General features: G+C 35.3%; 4 protein-coding genes and 2 non-coding genes across 7 annotated transcripts; 5 read left to right on the forward strand and 1 right to left on the reverse strand.

Annotated features, from left to right (window-relative positions):
• Positions 1-55: 55 nt before the first annotated feature.
• Positions 56-10,799, forward strand: sdc-2 (Sex determination and dosage compensation protein sdc-2). Its single transcript, NM_077523.7, has 19 exons — positions 56-1,206; positions 1,252-1,487; positions 1,933-2,151; positions 2,202-2,355; positions 2,414-2,479; positions 2,523-3,073; positions 3,120-3,454; positions 3,501-3,631; positions 3,773-4,963; positions 5,114-5,191; positions 5,241-6,900; positions 6,954-7,040; positions 7,114-7,398; positions 7,445-8,313; positions 8,369-8,749; positions 8,800-9,089; positions 9,139-9,205; positions 9,255-10,198; positions 10,248-10,799. Exons 1-19 carry the CDS (start codon positions 88-90, stop codon positions 10,471-10,473), a joined length of 8,889 nt encoding a protein of 2,962 aa, NP_509924.1. The 5' UTR covers positions 56-87; the 3' UTR covers positions 10,474-10,799.
• On the reverse strand, positions 2,335-3,984 carry anr-16. Its single transcript, NR_102210.1, has 2 exons — positions 2,884-3,984; positions 2,335-2,748 (listed from the first exon to the last, which is right to left on the reverse strand).
• A 142-nt stretch (positions 10,800-10,941) lies between the features above and the next one.
• On the forward strand, positions 10,942-13,923 carry C35C5.8 (Saposin B-type domain-containing protein). 2 transcript variants are annotated; one of them, NM_077524.7, is made up of 8 exons: positions 10,942-11,736; positions 11,788-11,836; positions 12,062-12,170; positions 12,217-12,356; positions 12,414-12,567; positions 12,610-12,711; positions 13,366-13,568; positions 13,614-13,923. In NM_077524.7, the coding sequence occupies exons 1-8, from the start codon at positions 11,586-11,588 to the stop codon at positions 13,714-13,716; spliced, it is 1,011 nt and encodes a 336-aa protein (NP_509925.1). In that variant the 5' UTR covers positions 10,942-11,585; the 3' UTR covers positions 13,717-13,923. The 2 variants fall into 2 exon arrangements, with proteins under 2 accessions (NP_509925.1, NP_001379169.1); NM_001392847.1 differs by having other exon boundaries at positions 11,435-11,836; positions 13,614-13,903.
• Positions 13,924-13,946: 23 nt separating this feature from the next.
• C35C5.9 (Group-specific protein) lies at positions 13,947-14,473 on the forward strand. The gene is made up of 3 exons (NM_001392849.1): positions 13,947-14,153; positions 14,199-14,282; positions 14,328-14,473. The coding sequence occupies exons 1-3, from the start codon at positions 14,144-14,146 to the stop codon at positions 14,354-14,356; spliced, it is 123 nt and encodes a 40-aa protein (NP_001379168.1). The 5' UTR covers positions 13,947-14,143; the 3' UTR covers positions 14,357-14,473.
• A 589-nt stretch (positions 14,474-15,062) lies between these two features.
• gcp-2.2 (N-acetylated-alpha-linked acidic dipeptidase 2) lies at positions 15,063-18,887 on the forward strand. The gene is made up of 16 exons (NM_077527.5): positions 15,063-15,255; positions 15,358-15,502; positions 15,812-16,239; positions 16,285-16,417; positions 16,465-16,601; positions 16,651-16,762; positions 16,812-16,899; positions 16,948-17,129; positions 17,358-17,502; positions 17,546-17,659; positions 17,700-17,797; positions 17,854-17,972; positions 18,064-18,137; positions 18,184-18,328; positions 18,372-18,463; positions 18,508-18,887. Exons 1-16 carry the CDS (start codon positions 15,187-15,189, stop codon positions 18,764-18,766), a joined length of 2,340 nt encoding a protein of 779 aa, NP_509928.3. The 5' UTR covers positions 15,063-15,186; the 3' UTR covers positions 18,767-18,887.
• A 149-nt stretch (positions 18,888-19,036) lies between these two features.
• 21ur-12253 lies at positions 19,037-19,057 on the forward strand. Its single transcript, NR_072139.1, has one exon.
• The last annotated feature ends 426 nt before the right edge of the window (positions 19,058-19,483 follow it).

Here is a 19,483-nt window from a genome sequence, read left to right on the forward strand (position 1 = left end):
CCGTTGTCTAAAAATTTTTTCAAGAACCTTTCGTTATTTTCACTAATATATTATTTTTCAGAATCGTGATTTTCTCTTCCGGTACTTATGAGTGATGAATCAGAACTAGGAAATCAAAGTGAAATGGAGTCATTCAACGAGTCCGATTCTCCAGATGAAGCTGATCCAGACGTTGTTATCATCCATGACATAGTTCATCTACGTGCAAGTACTACAGGCGACTATAGTCAATCAGAAATTGGGAAACTTCCCGAGCAAAACACGTTTTTCTTACCTGGAAGAGTTAAACGCAACATTTCATCAAACGACTCTGATGTCATTATTGACGAGGATGAGATACCAGACGGAGCAATCAGAATTACTTCAGATACTCATTTCATTGGATCAAGTAGAGGTACTAGTGAACTCGGAGATTTCGAGATGGATGAACAGGAATTTTTGAATATAACAATAGAAGAAAATGGAAACGAACAGGAATTAGAAGAACACTTGCGCAACGCATACCGTCATGAAGAAGAAGAGTGTTTTGAAGAAGAAGACGATATAATTGAACTTCCTCCTCTACCTGTAAAGCCAGCTGTAAAGAAACCTCGAAGAAAACTGCCAAAACATCTGAGTATAGAGAGTGGATCCACCGCAAAAACATCAAAACTGGTAGCAGAAGTTGTTCACGATCACCCAAGACCTGTCAATTATCGCATGAAGCCAGCTGTAACTGATGATGGTAAAGTAGTTGAACAGAAACGGACTCGAGTGACACGTAACATTATGTCACACACAATTCCGCAGTATCATTTGGAAGGTGAAGAAACTGAGTTTGGAAGAGTGAAAGAATCTACTTTATCAAAAACGATCGAACAGTATCTCCAAGCTGGCAAACTTGTTTCCCCAAAGTGCGACCAGTTTCGTGAACAAATTGTAGCAACTGCGGTTGAATACGATGGATCTGTGAAAATGTTGCAGTTTGAAAATGCATTGAAGAAACATTCCGGCAAGCAAAAACGCCTAAAATATCAAACCGGGTGGTGGAAAGCTTCTAAGAGTCATTACGAGAGAGCAGTGAACGGTTATGTTGCAATGCCAAAAACCCCAGTATTATCAATTTCTGATGATCCAGTTCTCTACAAACACCATTCACTATTTCCCAAGAACCAATCTTCAGAACTTGAAAAAATTAATGTTCAACTGCGTATTCGTTTAAACTCGGTAAGTAGTCAATTATTTATCTGAACATCTCAATTCTTATTACAGAAACGGCAAAACAATGATGTTATCCCCGACTCATCTTATTTTGTCAGAGAGTTCCTCATGCAGAAGCATTCAATTTCGCTTCGTATGAACCGTTCATCGGATCTTCCTGAACTCTTCGTCCCTCCAACTTTGGAATGTGGATATTTTCCACAAGATGCCGTTACAGTTCAACAGCAAGAGCACTACTTGATGATGCGTTTTGAAGAAGCTCAAGACGAATATCATAATATAACCTAGTAAGTTGAGCTTCTAAAAATATAGTTTTTATTTGAACAAGACGAGAACAAAATTATTCGAACATTTGAATTGAGACTGATAAATAACTGAAACACACACAAATGTAGCTTTAAGCTGCAATTTTTTTTACATTTTCTATGGCAACGCGTGGCTTCTTTCTCTTTAATTTTGTTTCTATTCTGAAACCGTTTAAAGATGAAGTACGCTCAGTTGAGAAATTATGAACACCTTTTCTATGGTAGTTAAAAATCCAAATATCATAAAACCTTCTAAAAAATTTTGGAAATTTATTTATTTCGAGTCGGAAAGTGATGAAAACTGAGTTTGCGACAAGTTTTAAAAACTCTAAAGCGCTATCGCTTGCTCAAAGTTTTATAAATATTGTTTTCATCTAAAAACAATCAGAAATATCATCAGAAATATATTTATAAAATTTATTTTCAGCCGCAGCATCGCCCCTCCCGTTGAATTTCAAGTTGGAACAATATCGGCTAAAGAGCTTCACAAATTTCATCGTATTGGCCGTCATATTCATGGATTCTTTGTAGTCTGGGAGAATAAGTTTCCTGAATATGATGAAAGTGGAATATGCTGTCCGAGAAAACGTTATTTGGTCGATATGTTTAATTTAATATGTTTCCCACTTTACACGGAATACGAACAGTAAGTTTTTTGAATCAAAGTTTTGTACGTTTAAATTTGAAATTTTGCAGGTGGGAAAGTAGACTAAGAGTCGCATTTGACAAGACCATTGTTTATAATCTACATCTTTCTGAGATACTTCGATGCAATCGCCCGGTTTTCGATTTTCTTTCAAAGAACAAATCAATGCTCCAACCAATCACTCTAAAAGAAATTGTTTATCTTGTAAGTTTTAAAAGTTACAAATTGCAATTTTTATTATAAAAAGTGTGTTCCATTTCAGATCGAGCAGTCAAACATGGATGCAAAATCTTTTGCTGTAAAGTTTGGATTACGGACCTTTTACGATGTAAGCCACAAACGTCAAACTGTACCTTATTATTTTCTTTCAGCACGGTCGAGCAACCAGTAATAAAGACTATCTATCAGCTTTTCTAATTATTACCGGTGGAGCAAAAGTCGTCACAGAAGAAATCGATTCTGAGCGTCTAAGAGTTTTCAATTCGGATTACATGGAATCGGGAGTTCTGACGTCATCGGGAGATGTGTACACATTTGAATTTGACAAAATACCAAACAACTATCAAATTTCCATTGGTTGCAATGCTGATGGAGTGGCTGAAATGGAACAAGAAGATGTCAGGCATGAGCTATCAGAATGTTCTTCTAGAATAACCAGAATAATTGGTGATTCAAAAAAACCAGAAAAAATTATTGCAAGGCCCCTGGTAAAAACAAACCAAAATGACGGAATGAAGTTCTTTACACGGAAAGATTTACTTAATTACCGCATTAAACTGTACGATCCAAGTTACGTTGTTCCACGTGCGAAAAAACAAATTGTCAACGAGCCTGCAAAGAAAAAGCCTGGAAGAAAATCGAAGACAAGATATGATGCAGCAATGCAACAAAACAATTTCGAAATTGAGGGTGTACCTTCCGAGTATGTTTATCCATTGCTCAAAAATTGCCTTATGAAATTTTTTCAGCGTCGACTCCGAATTTGAAGGATATTTAAGTGACAGTGAAAACGTATTCCAGAAGCCGTCAAAGTTAATGCGATCAACGTCATCTGATTCAGTTTTCATTGACTACCAGTACCGTGAAAAAATGTTCCTTGATGTTTCATGGTTCCATCAACAAAAAATGATTGATCGCTCTCTACCGCCACTCAAAAAGAGGAAAAGAAAGATGAATAGAATATACCATAAACATTCCGTTCGATACACAATGTTACAAGCAAACGGCTGCGCGTTTACAGAAATGTACAGATGCTATGATAAAATATTGCCGTGTGGAACTAAGGAAATTGCGCGAACCAAAAGTGAGATTGACTTGTTTGAAATAATCAATAACTAATAATTTTGCAGATGCAATTCGCTTCCCTCACAGATTCCGAACCTACAATATTCCACAAGTCTATGGGCCAGGGGACAAACAACTGATTACCGAAGTATTTGGTGTTGTGAAAGATGTTATCACCCGTGCTACAGGTTTTGAGGTAAGATACTTTTGTTTTCTTTAAATGCGTGATAAGAAAGGTAAGGAATTTTGTTTTAATTAGTAAATTAAAATCTAAAAGTCAAATACGTCATAGGCAAAACGTTGTTAATACATATCAACTGAATAAGTATTCTTTCAGAGTGCAAGCATACGGACCGCCAATGACATTGCACAAGCTGTATATGACGCTAATATTGCTCGCCGAGAACTACTGGAGAACCTTGAGCCTAGTGATAACGGTATTCTTCCTAGCCCAGCGTACTTGGCGATCGAGATGCTTTCACATCAGAAAATGTCGGGACGACTCTGTTTGGAATCAGCAAGGAAAGATGTGCAGAATAATGTTGATAAAATGTACAACGACTACATGGATTTGGATCCTCTTGATAAGGAACTTCATTTTGAAATTTCACAAAGCATTCGCCAGAGTAAATTAAATGAAAGTTTAGAGGAATACGAGAGAAATAGGGAAAGACAACTGGCCAAGACGTTGAAAACAGTTCCTATGGACAAAAGAAGTCAGGCAGCATTGGCCAGACGAGAAGAAAAACGAAGAGAATCAAGAAGAAAACTTGCCGATAAATATGCCGAACAGAGAAGAATGATGGCTAGCACCAGAAGGCTTGAAAAAAGGACGACTCAAAAACAAGTTGACCCCGAAACAATTCAGCGGTTGCGGCGTGAAGATGAAGTAAGAAAAAGGAAGCGTTTTGAAGAGGAAGATAGAAGAGGTATGATACGACGACGTGAGGAACGTGTTGCATTGCAGGAAAAAGTGGACAGAATGTTAGAAGAAGGTTTACGCCTCGAGAAGGTACGTGAAGCCGAAAGAATTCGACAGCAACAAGAAGAAGAGAGGATCGAAATGGAGACTATTCTTATTTCTCGAAGAGTGAGGGAAGAAGAGGAGGAAAAAATGCGGTTGGAAAGATTGCGTAAAGCTGAACGAGAACGTGAACAGGAGCGTTTGAAGCGAGAAGAAGAGGAAGAACGGAAACGTTTGGAACAACTCCGAGAAGCTGAAAAATTGAAAGCAGAAATTGAGAAAGAAAATGAAAGAAAACTACAAGAAGAACGTACCAGAAAAGCACTTGAGTTGGAAAGAAAAATCGAAGAAATTAAACGAGTATCGACGCTCAAAGATATGTTTGGGCCGCTGCCCATTGCCAAAGAGAATGAGCAAACCGAAAAAGATTTCCAAATACTCCTAGACGACCACGAGCTTACACTTCTAACAATTTCTAGAGATCCACTAAATGAAAAGTACCAAGAAGCACGAACCGAATTCGAACGCCTAGATATCAAATCGATGCTACTGAGAAAAGCCGAGGTATGGAAATAATTTGATACTTAGTTTCTTGCAAAAAAGTAATGAAATCATTCAGCATTTGCGTTTAAAAAATGATTTAGTATATTTTGATACGCTTATTTCGGGTGCGCAGTCGCTGTAGTAATATAATTTTAAATTCGTATATTACAGAAACTGATTGACGTACTCACTATCCATTACGATGTGCCAATTGAACAAACATGCAGATATTTCACATCATCCATTGAAGTGGGTTTTTTTGAAAATCTGATTCTAAAAAGTTTTTCGTAATTTTCAGAGCAATGAGAACCGGATGGCCGTAAACGAGCAACTGAATAAACTCTTCGAAAACATGGCTAATTGTTTCACATTCAACATTCAAGATGGTGAAAATGGTCTTCAGTCCAAGCGAAAGTGGGATTTCCAATTCAAAAAGTGCGCAGTTTTTGACGGCGTTTCACAATCCACTGTAAACTTCATTGAAGAGAAAATGCGAGAGAACACTAAGAAAAAGCATCTTGCAACACCAAAAACTGTTATATCAATTGATACTAGTTTGCTGAAGCAAAGTCTTCTTCGTAGTCATGCAAGGTTTGATCCTGATATCAGTTTGTACGCTCAAAATCACACTGCTAATTCTATTGGTGATGTCACTCTAAAAATGTCCAACTACTCTCTTGATTTCGCAACACAATCAATTCACGATAAAGAACTGGCTGAAAAAGCAACACCAAAGAAGGGACCAACTGTTCGGCGACACATCAAAAATCTGTTTGGTAGCGAGAAGGTTATTGTCAGAAGAAGTTTAGCTGCTGGAAAACCAGCGAGCCTAAATTCTGAGGATAGTGACAGTGAAGATTCAAGAGAAGGATCCCCTGTTGCAGAATTTCTACCAACAAACCCAGTTTGTAGTTTCTGGAAGCTTGTAGTCAAAATAGAAAATTCAACGACGGACAAAGAAAAAACAGAACTATGTGAAGATTTGGATAAACTTATTCTGAGAAAAGATGATTTGTTCTCCAAAAGCTTGAAGTGGATGTTCCCCCTACTAGCAACATTTTATGTGCTTTTGTCGAATGCAGTTTTAAATGAGAATGAAGAAATCATTTCGGACAAAAATCAAACAGGAGTCACAAAAGATGAAATCTTGAAATCCACGATCAACGATTTGATGATCATTGCCGCCTACTTTGAAGAAGGATCTCGAGAGCGATCAAACTTAAGAAAGATGATTTCTATGAATGGGTTTTCAGTCGTATTCAATCGGGTTATATTATTTGCCAAAAAAACTTGCACACTTGCAAAAGAGCTCGAATCAAATTCACGAAGTCTTTCCGGCTATGTAATCGAGGATCTATTTGAAAGTTTATTGGCGGAAATAGAGCGGACGATGCGACAAGAACTTGGTTCTAGTGTGAGAAAAACTGGCAAACTTGAAAGAGACTTTGAAGAAATAGTCAAACTCATTCAAAACGAGAAGAAGCTTGCTCTTTCCCATAAGTCTCATAAAAATGATGAGAATCGAAGATTCCGATTGAACACCGTTGTAAAGTGGTACGATGCCATAATTTGTCATTGCAAAGAAGAACTCACTCAAGCAATAGTTGACGCATTTCCGCTCAATGCAATCACTAAAAACAAAGAAACAAGTCACGTTGCTATGGAGAATGGAGACGACGAAGCCATGCTTTCCGACACCTCGGATAACCAAATGAGCACAACAGATTATCAAATGCCCAAAAATATTTGCCGTAATTCTGAAATTTTCCCCGAAGATGCATTTGCCAAAGCGTATGCTGTTGTCAGAATCCCATCGAAGAAAGAACGAGCACAGATGCTATCAGTGTACCGGAAGAAAAACGCTCAATCAGGTTGTGTAGAAAATAAGGGTTTATCCAGAATGCCCAAATTCGAAGAACCATTTGTGGACAGCGTTTGGCGGACGATCGAGAAAAGAAGTGAGTTTTGTTTTTTCATATCTTCAAATATCACTCATTTACAAATTTTACAGTTAACAATATGACTCACTCCGAGGAAAAACAAATCAAACGTTTCATCCCTGTTAGCAGAAGTCACAAGCTGAATGAGAAAGTGAAATGTTAGTTTTTTTTTTTCGTCCATTGATTTTTGTGGTAGCTTTTATTCAAATATAAATTATTCAAATATTTCAGTTTATGCCATGGTGATGATACAAGAACGCGATTCAAGGGATACGCGTCTGTTCAATTCAAAGTTTCAAGACGACAATTTATGGCACTGCTATTCAAAATCAAGCTTAAATCATGAAAAGATGGAAAGCAGAATATTACAACACATTGAGCACACTGTTTTGTCAAAATCAAACTTCAACCAAATGAAGTGGTCAGTTCAATGCGTTAATGGAAATAAAAAAGATGCAATCCACTATTTTACTGATTTGTACAAATACCGATCGGAGAGTGAATTCAGATCAGCACGTAAGTCTAACGAGGGACTTGACTTATTTATAATATTGATTTTTAGTATCATGCGGAAAGTTGAAATTCAATTTCAAAGTGTACACACATTTGTGGTTTATGGGAAATCTTCTTCCAACCAGTTACAATCCGGATAGTCACGATGACAAACTTTTCGTACCATGCAGCGGCTGCACCAGTGGTGATGTGATTATTATACACAAATGCACCTGTGCATATCACAACGATACGTTTTCTGACAAGTTCATCTATGCAAACACAAGCCTGCCGGTTGGAATCGACAAAGTAACGCGACTCGTTGGACGTTTTGTGTGTGAGCACGGTCCAAGTTCTTTTCTTATTCTGGAACATTGCTCTGCAAATGTTGACGCGAACATTCCTTTTGAATCCGAAAATGTTGAATTTTCTGCCGAGCTTCGAATTGTGAAGCGAAAAACTATGCACAGTCAGCTTGTTAAGACTTTTGCCGAGGAGCACACCCATTTAAGGGACGCAAGCAGACATCGAGCGATTTCTACAGTGACACTCGATAGTTCCGGTTCCGGAAGGTCAACTCGTTGCGAGATTTTTGAAGACAGTCCTAGTGAAGATGAAAACGATGAAAATCAATTGGACACAACACGAATCGGAAGAAAAATCGATCCAATAATTGTGGATTCTGATAAAGCTTATTTGATTGCCGAGGGTGAACGCATGGCACTTCGCATCAAGAGACTTTTAGACCCCGAGCTTCAAAAGTTCCGGAGCAAAAATTTCGTATCGAGATCAAAAAGCGTAGATGCTCCAAAAACTTCAAAACAAAAAACAGTCATCAGACGTTCTCAATCAGTATGCGATCTCAATGATGTTAATGAGTATGCTCAGAAGAAAGTGAGAAACACGAAAGATTCATTTGCAACTTTATTTAGAGACCATGTAAGTAAACTTCAATTTTAGTCAGAAATCATAATTCTATTATCTGAATTTTAAGGAGTATTCAACGCGCCGAACGTACGAAGAACAGTTGAACAATGAGCTTCTTGATGTTGTTACGACATTTGGAGGTGCCAGCAATGTATCTGCAGACAAGAAATACAACATCCTAGCGTCTATTCTCGCTTTTGAAAAAGAAGTTCAACTTGTGAATGATAAGAATGGAGAATTATTCAAGACCGTTTCGAATTTAGTTCAAAGAAATAGTTTGCAACATGTGAAAGGTGTTATACTCGCAGAGGACAACCAAACGTTGCGAAGCACGGACAACACTTCTGAAGTATTCCCAGAATCTAAAGCAGTAAATGAGTATTTAAAGTTTGAAATCTACAAAAGAAAAATGATGGTAAATGCTAAACTGATGGCCGATACAGTTAAAGTGAGTTTGTACCCAGTTTTAACTATTCAACTTATATACTTTTATTTCAGGATCTGAAACTAAAACATGCTGAATATAGACCGTTTGCAAAACTCATTGCAACATACGATTCAATTTTCAAGTTCAATGTTTACTTATTCGAACACTTCCTTAACTGCATCAGCAAGCACGTGTTCAATCCATATGCAATTTATTGTGAGGAAACAAGACCGACAGGAACTGAGTTGAGCAAATTTCAATTGACACTCAAGTTAATTGAAACATCTATGCCAACTGTATTGAGCATGCTATTCAACACTGAACCTCTACGTCGGCAACTTTCTGAGCTTTCGGAAATACAGTAAGTAACACATATTAACAATGAGTTAATTCGTTGTTATTAATTTCAGCAAAAAAGTTCGTTCGGAAGATTTGGCGTGTACTATTGCATCCCTTTGTCGTTACGCTATTGAAAGAGTAAGTTCATTTATTGCATCAATACCATAATTACACAATTTTTTTGCAGATTCGCATTCCCCAAACTGCCGATAAAAGGCTCTGTGATTTCAGTTGGTTGAACTCTGCTGAAGATCACCGAGAAACAGTTTCTTTTATTCGGCTTACTTTGGAACACACTCTGCCCGATATGAAAACAGAAAACGAACAAACGCGTTTTGTTGAATTCCTGAAAGAAGCGGAAGGTTTTCATTTTTCTTACAAATTCGTGGAAGCCCAATGCAAAACTTTTGTTCGAAATCATGGTGACTCCAAACAAGCATTCTTCACTGCTTTTTACAATCAAAATGAGGCGTTTTATGGGAGCCTGCAGAAATTCATGTCAAATGGAACGATCGACCCAAAAATGAAATTGTATTATCAACATCAAGCCTTTTTGCGATTACATAATATTGTGAAAAAACGCTCTCATATAATCACTTCGGACGATTACCATCGATCTTCTGATGTTTGCAAAGCGATGCTCTTGTCTGAAATTGTTTCGAATCCAAAAATCGCACAAGAAGCATATATCAGTGGAAGTGTGCTGGATCGAATGTACACATCACTATGCAAAATTAAAGCAAAGATGCCATTGATCAGTCCATCATACATTGGAACGTCTTTAACTTGCTTTGAGGATGAGCTCTTATTTTCTGCTGTTCGAGAAGCCAAAGTCCATACTGATACTAGAGTGGTATTTCGTAGTAAGAGCTGTATGCGACCAAACGAAAAAGCAGGGGATGCAAACTTCAAGACATGTAAAGTCACTCTTTTGGTTAATCTGGAAACTGCACTACTTAGTATGGTTTTCAAGTCACGTGACCAATCTGAAATCGATAAAGATGATCGACTTGATATTGATATTCTGGATGAAGAAGTCATTAAACCGATTATTGATTGGAATAGGATATTTGAAACTTTCATTCAACCAACGTACAATACTTTGTTTTCCAGAATGGAGAAGCGTGAACGGTGAGTTTTGTCGCTTTAACCTATCATAAATATATATCGTAATTTTCAGTGTGAGCATCTTGCCAGAAAATCCGTTGGGTCGACTCGAAAACTATGCATTCACAAATCCTAACCAAGATAAAGACTGCCAAGCAGTGTTAGAGTATATCGATGTTGCATCAGATACTGACGCAGAAGAATCCATTGAAGATCCATTAGACATTGTTGAAATGACTTTGAAAAGAGCTTTGCCACGATCTATGAGCCCATCTTCGAAAAGAAGAAGAATGAGATAATCTTACAACGAATTGTGTTCTATACGTGTATTTACTCGCAATCTCAAATCACTGGCATTATTTTACACTTCTTTCTAAATTTTGAGTACACCATACTCTCATATTCCCAGTTTAGTAATTTCGATACTACTTTGATAATTATATCAAAAAATTTCTTTCATATTAATTTTTTTTGCTCAAGCTCGGTTTTATTAAATTGTAAATTTTACTTGTAATTCATGTATCTATTTATTTGTTGTTCGTTGTTTTCAAACACTCTCCATGCATTTTTTCTTGTTATTTGTAATTTACAAAATCTTTCAATTTAATAAATGTTAAAAATTATTTTTCGAAGAAATTCGAGGGAACAATTGTTTGATATATAATATGTACCTCAAAATATTATTAGTTAATGTTTTTATTAGTTAATTATTAGTTAAATCAAGTTTTTTGTTTTCACATCATCAACAAGCCTTTTCTTCGTTAAAAACCCGAAAAATGTATTTTTTTTGTTTTCAAGTTAGTTTTGCCAGTTCAAACAGTTATTTAATGTTGAGAACAAGTATTCTGCAACTTCTGAAGACTACATTTTATGCTTGGTAATCACATGTTGGCAGTACAATTGCGCTAGTGATCTCAATAATCTTGAACGTTCTCTGATCAAGTACCAAAGAAATCAACTCTTATCGATGAAATATTAAAGGTTACCAATAATAACTGAACTTGTGTTTTACGAAACTAAATCAGAATGTAGTTGACGTCACCGTTCGTGCAAGTATCAAACAATCATGACGCGTTGTCGTTGATCGGCCAATGACTACTTTCAACGTTTCTTCTACTATTTTCAATCAGATTTGTATCAGTGGTTTTAACGCTTTGCGCGTCTTCGAAAGACGTGATAAATGATTTGGACAGTATCTCTTACCGACTGCTGCTGACTGACTGCCCACAACGTTGGAGTGTCAAAATTATAAAAGTGTATGGACAAGACCATTTTTTAATCAGCCGGCAAACATTCAAAAATAACTCGTACTGCTGCAAAAGCTAAACTGATACTATTATTATATATTGACTTGCTTTGTTGACTTGTCAATTTATATTTTCTCCTATCTCTTGTTTTGGCTTCTCTGTGAATGACTACTCAAAATAATGTCATTGCTCTACGATTTTTATTATCTTGTTTTCTTTTATTTATTATTTGTGACTCTAAAATAACACAAAGCATAGTTTATGATCGTCTTCCCAAAGAGCTTCTTGGAGAAGCACGAAAGTTTGGAGCAAAAGGTGAGAATAGTTTTCAAAAATTTTGTAAAAATTAAACATTGATGGTTTCAGCTTACAAAGATTTTTTGTATGCTACGGAAAACGCTACAGCTCGTGAGCGGTAAGTTAGTTTTCACGATGTCTATTTCCACTTTAATAATTTCACTATTATCTTTGTTCTCAAAATCCAAAAGTTCAAATTAGTGAAGTATTTTTTCATCCAAATCTATCACTTTTAGTCCAACAATGTGATTACCACATGATAGTTCTGTGAAGCCTCTGCGCGAATTGCTTATCAAGATCACCAGAACCATTTGAACCAAAAATGAAATGAACGATTTTACAGCATCAATGTTTATGAAGACTATTTCATGGAGTGTAACACTCTTGGTCATGAAAGAGCGGAGAGAGTATTTCAAAATGTATACAACATTAAACTTACAAAGGATATGAAGGTAAGCCACTACTAGACAGCACACTGAAGAAATTAAAAAATTCCAGCTTTTGCTGACCTTAGGATTCAACTCATTTGCTGCACGATTTGTCTCAATGGAAGCGGGAGAGTTCAAAGAAGGATTGAGACAGCTTTGTGAGAAGTATGAAATGCAGCTTCAGTGTCAATATGGATTTGGTGAATCCAGGTTAGTATTTGGTTCTACGAACACTATTATGTTATTCCTCATATTTCGTAATTTCAGAACCGCAATTTACTGGCGACTGGATGATTTGAAAAACACAGATGGAAACCTGCGTATCTTACTTGATCGTCAATGCCCAGAACCGGAAATTGATAATACTGTTTACCATTGCTTCTCAGCTGGTGTGGAAGAATATACGAAACCTTGCTTTGAGGTAATTAAATGTTTTCCAGAAAGTAAAAATGAGAATTTTCAGGAGATGCTAGCATACAACTATACACGGTACTCAGCTGGCAGACGAATTGCAAGAACACATATCAGAGCTACAAAAGAAGTTGCTGAGTTGACTGCAAACAAGGTAAAAATCTTTTTCAAATTAACTTCATAAAAACCACATAACCAAAATGTTTTTTTTTGTAATTGTAAAAGTTTTTTGAAGGCATAACTTTAAAACTATTATACAAACCTTAGTCAGAAAAAATTAATAAAAAATACTTCATATAACATTTTCTATTGTTTCATTTTAATCTATTTGTTCTAAAATTGCTGGGAATTACGTGAACAAAGCTAAAACAACGGAATTAAAACTCAAGTGAAACTTTTTTTTGAGAATTGTGCAAAAAAAGATTATCTCGATTTCACTAGCAAAGTGTAAATTATGAACAAAAATCACATTAAAATTATTTTTTCTTTAAAACTTTTTTCATGGAAACGTTTTGTTCTTGCGCACGGCGATTCAGTAGAAACCATCAAACATGGACTCGTGAGATGTTAACTGCTGTATCTGCAGTAATGATTGTGCTGAGCTTTTTTACGAATTGTCATCACACAAGCCTAATTTCAGGCAACCATTTGTTAGTTGAATTGTTTTTTCTAAACTTTGTAGTTTAAGAGTTATGAGCTCTCGAAAAACTTTAAAAATCTATCTTAAAAAATAACTTTTGTTCATCGACGTGGTTACATCAAAAAACTAATTCGACTTCTCTTCGTAGACTTATCAAACAGTTTGTAGGATTTGGAGAACGACGATGATCAGTTTCTTACAATGAAAGAGCATGTTCAATCGGTTTTTGGGAAAGCGCTCCGAACAATTGCTGAGATAGAAGGAGAAAAATGTGATGCGTTGGACAAAGTTTTGAAATGTGTATTGCCACGTGTTGAAGAAAAATGTGGTCGAGAAGCAGTGACAATAATGGAATCAAGTATTCTTGTCGGGTATTAACCTCAGAAATAAAATATCCGTTCAAAAAACATTTTCAGCTACTTATCAACGCAGCGACGAGAACCGTTGGCTTCTCAGTTTAAAGGATTCAATGTAGAAACAAGCAAGAAATGCTTGAAACTTCATGAGCACATTGAATAGTTCAAATGCAACATTTTATAACTCTGTTCTCATTTTGAACTCAAACGTTGACGATTGTAATGGAATAATATTTGGTTTCAACCTATTGAATTTGCCTCTTCTTCTGTTCCCTCATCCATGATCAAATGACTTGTAGTGTCTGTACATACATCAAAACTGTTTGTGAAAAAATAAAAGTAAATAAATACCATGACATCGATGATGAACTTCCGTTTTTCACCAATTCCCTACCACATCTATTGATTCCCTGCGTATCAAATTGCGCATGTGACAGCAATTTTGAAAAAAAGGTAGGTACGCATTGTGACATAACAGGAGACGACTTCGGGCAACACCCACATTCTTTGTCTCACTTTCAGTCATTTCTTGGTTGATTTCTATTTACCGTTGGCAGAAGAATCGTGTTATTTTCAAATTTTAACTGAACATGTCGATTGGTGAGCGTTTTTTTTTAACATTTTAGATTAAAAAACATATCTTAGAACATGACGTTAAACGAGATGTGAAGCGCGTTGCAACTGACATCAAGCACACCATTCGCCCTCCATGGTACAGACGAGCTTGGAGTAAGTGATTTTTGAAGTTTTTTACAATTTACCCTATTTTTTCAGACCGCGTCCGAAGAATTTTCAAGAGATAATTTTCATTTCTATGATTGTCCGTTTTTGTTCGTTATGCATAATGTTTTGACTCCTTTCATTACAGTTTGACACATTTGTAAACGTTTATAATCTTCAATAAACAACATAAGATTTTTTTTTTGTAAAACCTAACTTATAATCTGACATTTTACGCTTAAATCAGGTTTTTTTATTTACGGTAAATAGAAAGTTTTTTCAACAAACTAAACTTGAAGGGGGTTTTTTTTGCATCATAAGAAATGGTTCTATACTTCATCTTGGACTTTGATATGAAATAGTAATTTTTCGATTAAAGAGTGTTACTGTTAGTAACTGCAACCGCTTTCGTTGCAGCAGAGAAGGTTCAGCCATGAATGATGTTTTGAAATATCAAAACTAAATTCAATGGGAATCCATGATCTCACCAAATAATAACACTCTGAACCTTCCAGTTTGATTATTTTTCAGTATTCTATAAAATACTTTTTTTATTTCATTTCAAACATTCAGTCGAATAATTGAGCCTGATTTTCAAATGATCCATTATCCCCGAGTTTAAGCAGTTTTGAGTTGTTAAAGTCTTGATTATTAATCAATAAAAACAAAGTTGTATTCGATCTTTGTTTAATGTATCTTTCGTGCTCAGATTTTATTAGGACATATCATATATGAGTTTTTATATTTGAAAAAAACCAATCAGTCACACACAATTTTCCATCGTCGTTTATACTTTTATGGGCGTTGAAACGACAACCCACATTTTCCCAAAAAATTTTCTTCCTTGACTACTCTGAATATATTTCTATTAAATTCATTTTTGTAAAATTTGATCCTAATTTAAGTGTAGAAAATGATAACAGCTCGGAACCGGTTTACACAAGGTTGTAGTTGTATGAAGTATTATAACAATAATGGAGACGTAAGTCAAAATCGTTCATTGTAAACCAGAACAGGCAATTCAAACATTGAATATCACAAAATAAATATGAAGGAATGTCATTTAAAGCATACATTTTTACAGAAAGTATTCCAAAAGTCTAAAAGAAATAGAGGAATGAAAGCTAGCGGTGTGGTTCTTGTTGCAGTTTCTACTGTTGCTTTGACTATTATTTTATCTAATGCGATACATCAATCTTACAAATCAAATTCAAAGCCTCTTCCTAAATGTAAGTAAAAAATAAGCTTGATTTAGTGAAATAGTGATAACACTCGGATTTCTACCTTTTTCTCTATTAGATTTTTTGTTTTATAAGCTAATTAAAATTTGATCAAAAATTATATATTGAACAATTAGTAAAGGAGAAACAGAGAAATAGCTCTTACAAATTGTATAATATTATATATAATTAATTAATTGATTGTATTAATAATTCATTCTATTGTATGTTTTTTAAAACGCTAGATACAACTCTGAGTAGTTGTTGACACATTAAAACAAATCAATTTTCATTCTTATTTCGAAAACTATATTCTAGTATCAATTGCAACAAATATCAAACAACTAATCAACGTTGACAACATTCGCTCCAATCTTCATTCGCTTACTAAAAAACCTCATGTGGCCGGAACAGAAAATAATTTACGAGTGGCTGAAATGATTCGAGATCAGATGATCACTCAAGGACTCGAAAATGTGCATTTCAATGAGTACAATGTAATGTTATCATATCCGAATTGGACAACTCCCAACATTATTGAAATACTGAAAGAAAATAGAGATTTGGTTTTTAGTACAACTGGACGGAGTGTTTCAGTTATTAAAGAAGAACAAAATGATCCACTGGCTGAAATTCAGTGGCTCGCGTATTCAGCAGCAGGCACAGTCGAAGGAGATATAGTATATGTGAACAACGCTAATCCAAGCGATATTGAATATTTAGAGTCGTTAGGAATTGATCTCAAGGTACATACAAATGTAATTTGAAAATTGGTAAGTTTATGTTTTTAGGATAAAATATTTCTGGCAAGGTATAGTTCTAATTACCGAGGGAATATTGCCCAAATGGCTGTAAAGAAAGGTGCAAAAGCATGTCTTGTTTATTCGGATCCAAAACAGGTAGCCAGTTTGGGAACAGGGCCAAGTGAGCTGTAAAAATATTATTTAAATTTATCCTATTTTTATTTTTAGATGAAACTTATGGAAACACAGACAAAATGCCGTCAAATACAGTCCAGATGGGATCAGTCTACATTGGCCTAGGTGATCCACGAACACCTGCGTTCCCATCAATCGGAGATCTTTTCAAAGAGAAAACTGAACAAGATGTAGTTTTATTTGTTCAACACTTGGGAAAAACTGAAATAAAAATTACAGTTGTTAGATGAAAAGAAAATACCTACCATTCCCATGCTCCCAATTACATATGCCACAGCACAAATATTATTTGAGAATATGAAAGGCGATGCAGTGAATGCAGATTTTCAAGGTTTCAAAGTGAAACTGTATATTTGTACAATACCAGCGTTTACATTTAGGAAAGTTAAATGTTACATATCGTTATGGACCTGGCTTGATAAACAATCAGAAACTTCGTGTTACCGTTCATGCTGAAAACGAAGAACGGTCAGTTATAGTTGTAGAATTGATAAGTAGATTGCGTTTGAATTTTAGAAAAATTCAAAATATAATGGGATATATCAAAGGAAGTCAGGAACCGGACAAGTTTGTTCTAGTGAGCAATCATTATGATGCTTGGACTTATGGGGCTGTTGATCCAAACAGTGGAACATCTACGCTTTTAGAAGTTTCCAGAGCGTTGAAACAATATCAAAATCAAACCGGCTGGATACCAGGTATTTTAAAAATGTTTCATCGCATCATTTCACTTGCTTTATTTGAGAAAAAATATGAACTAGAAACTCAGGCGATGTGAACAGACATGGTTTTTTAAGAGATATAATGTACATGAAACAGGGTGAGGATAAAATATGAATGATGTATAAAAACTTGTTGAGACATTGAAATAGCTTACTTTTTCTTTTTATTCAGAGAAGTAGAAACAATATATAATAAATTTTTAGCGCGATCAATTCTGTTCGCTCATTGGGATGCCGAGGAATATGGTCTGATAGGATCCACTGAGTTTGCGGAAGAATACCGTCTTCAATTAATGAGAAGAGCAGTTGCAGTTATTAATATGGATCTTATTGGTGGCAACCAGACTTTGTTAGCTCCGAGTATTGACTGAGTGGAAATTAAGATTTTGCAGACTTGGGTTATCGAATCCTACCGTCGCCAATGTTCTCCGGTCTGCAGCGGCAAATGTTGAGCAGCCAAATCCGACAGAAATGGAACAAGGGAGAAAAACACTATACGATTCCTGGTAATAAAAAATTTTGAATTGCATAACTAATAGTTTTAAGGAAATACTATGCGCCATCAAAGAACAATCGATCAACCCATCCTTATCAAAGAATCCCCGCTGGTGGAAGTGATCATCTTCCATTTTTTGATTATCTTGGTACGTTAGTTCATAAAACGACACATCGAAATCATTTACTATTGTTTAACTTACAGGAATCCCAATTGTCTTTTTCATCACTTCATCCCTAGATGCACCTCCAACTTATCCACTGTATCATACAATTTATGAAACACCATATCTGATTGAAAATATTATGGATCCTGGCTACAAGGTACAATGCAGTTTGAGACATTCATTGTAGGCTAAATATATCATTGCCGTTGTTGATAAACAAATTTTTGATTTTAAACAAAAAATTACAGGTTCATAAAGCCATTGCCGGGATGTTTATAGAATGCATTTTGAAGTTTACCGAGAGTAAAATCCTTCCTTATGAGTAAGAAAAATGTGTTTTGCAGCACTGAACATGTTGAAAATTTCAGTCTGAATGAACTTATGGATGACTCGATCTTTGAATATTTGCCAAAACTAGAAGATCGTCTAAATAAAACGTTAATGATTGGAACTAAGACTGATTATTTGCTGGATGCACAGAAACAGTTCAAACTGTTACAAAAAACAGTTTTGGTTTGTTTGAAATGCTTCCCAAACCAAACAAATATTATTTCAGGAACTTTCTGAGATCGTACAAAGAAGAAATGTCTCGAAACTTGAAGAGCTACCATTCGGCAGTAGAGTGGACATAAATAATCGGCTTATCGAGTAATGCAAATTGGAAAATAATTTTCGATTTTCAAAACTTTCAGATTTGAAAAATGTTTTATAAACCCACATGGGGCAATTGGAAATCCTCAAGCTCGACATGTATTGTTTCATCCAAGCCCTGATAATTGGTATGATGGAGATGCAATTTCACAAGTTCACGATTTGATATCAAAAATTAGCAATTCGACAGACAGCAAGGAGTTGGGAAAATTGTCGAGACAACTAGCAAAAGAAATTGCTCTAGTTAATGTTGCTTACATATGTGCCAAACATTCCCTCGGCGAATTTTTCACAATGTGATCACGTTTGATAGACTCTCAGAGTAATAATTATTTAAATGTCAACTTTTTAAAGTGTAAGGTGGAGTAGTGCAAGTGGGGAAAGTGTTTAAATGGTGAAAATGACCAAAAATAATTGCAAAACATTACAACAAAATTTTGGAATGTTTTTATTTACTGCAAAAAAATGATACCTACTCAGTTTTTGCCAGTGCGACATAAGTCTGGATTTGCTTGAAAGCTTACAGTTACAGAAATTTTTTAAAAACTCTTGAATTTTGGAGTGTTTTATTGCGATATTCAGACAAAATCCCCACTGGCGATGTTTACTATTTAACCAATAAATGTATTTTGAATACAGTAACGTTGAGAAAACTTGACATTAAAAAAACTCACAGAAAATTTCGAATTAGTTTTTCATTTGACCCGTTCGAATGTACATTCGTTCAAATTTCAACCAACACATTCCAACGGAAGTTTGATGCCTGTTCAAAAATCATGGACAGATTATTTTTTTAATCAGGAACGAGAGCATGTCGAACACATCTAACGCCGAAAACTAGTTTTTATCAGGAACTTCTGAATTAAATCCCTAAAATAATGTATTCTTACGAATAAATAATGAAACTATTTTTTAAACTCGTCGACTTTGCCAGTAATATTTGCATTTTATCAAAGCATATAAATATAACCTGGTAAACGAATCACTTTTCTATGATATAACGTTTTTCAAAAATCG

This window comes from Caenorhabditis elegans, chromosome X (genome assembly GCF_000002985.6).
Source record: "Caenorhabditis elegans chromosome X".
NCBI lineage: Eukaryota > Metazoa > Nematoda > Chromadorea > Rhabditida > Rhabditidae > Caenorhabditis > Caenorhabditis elegans.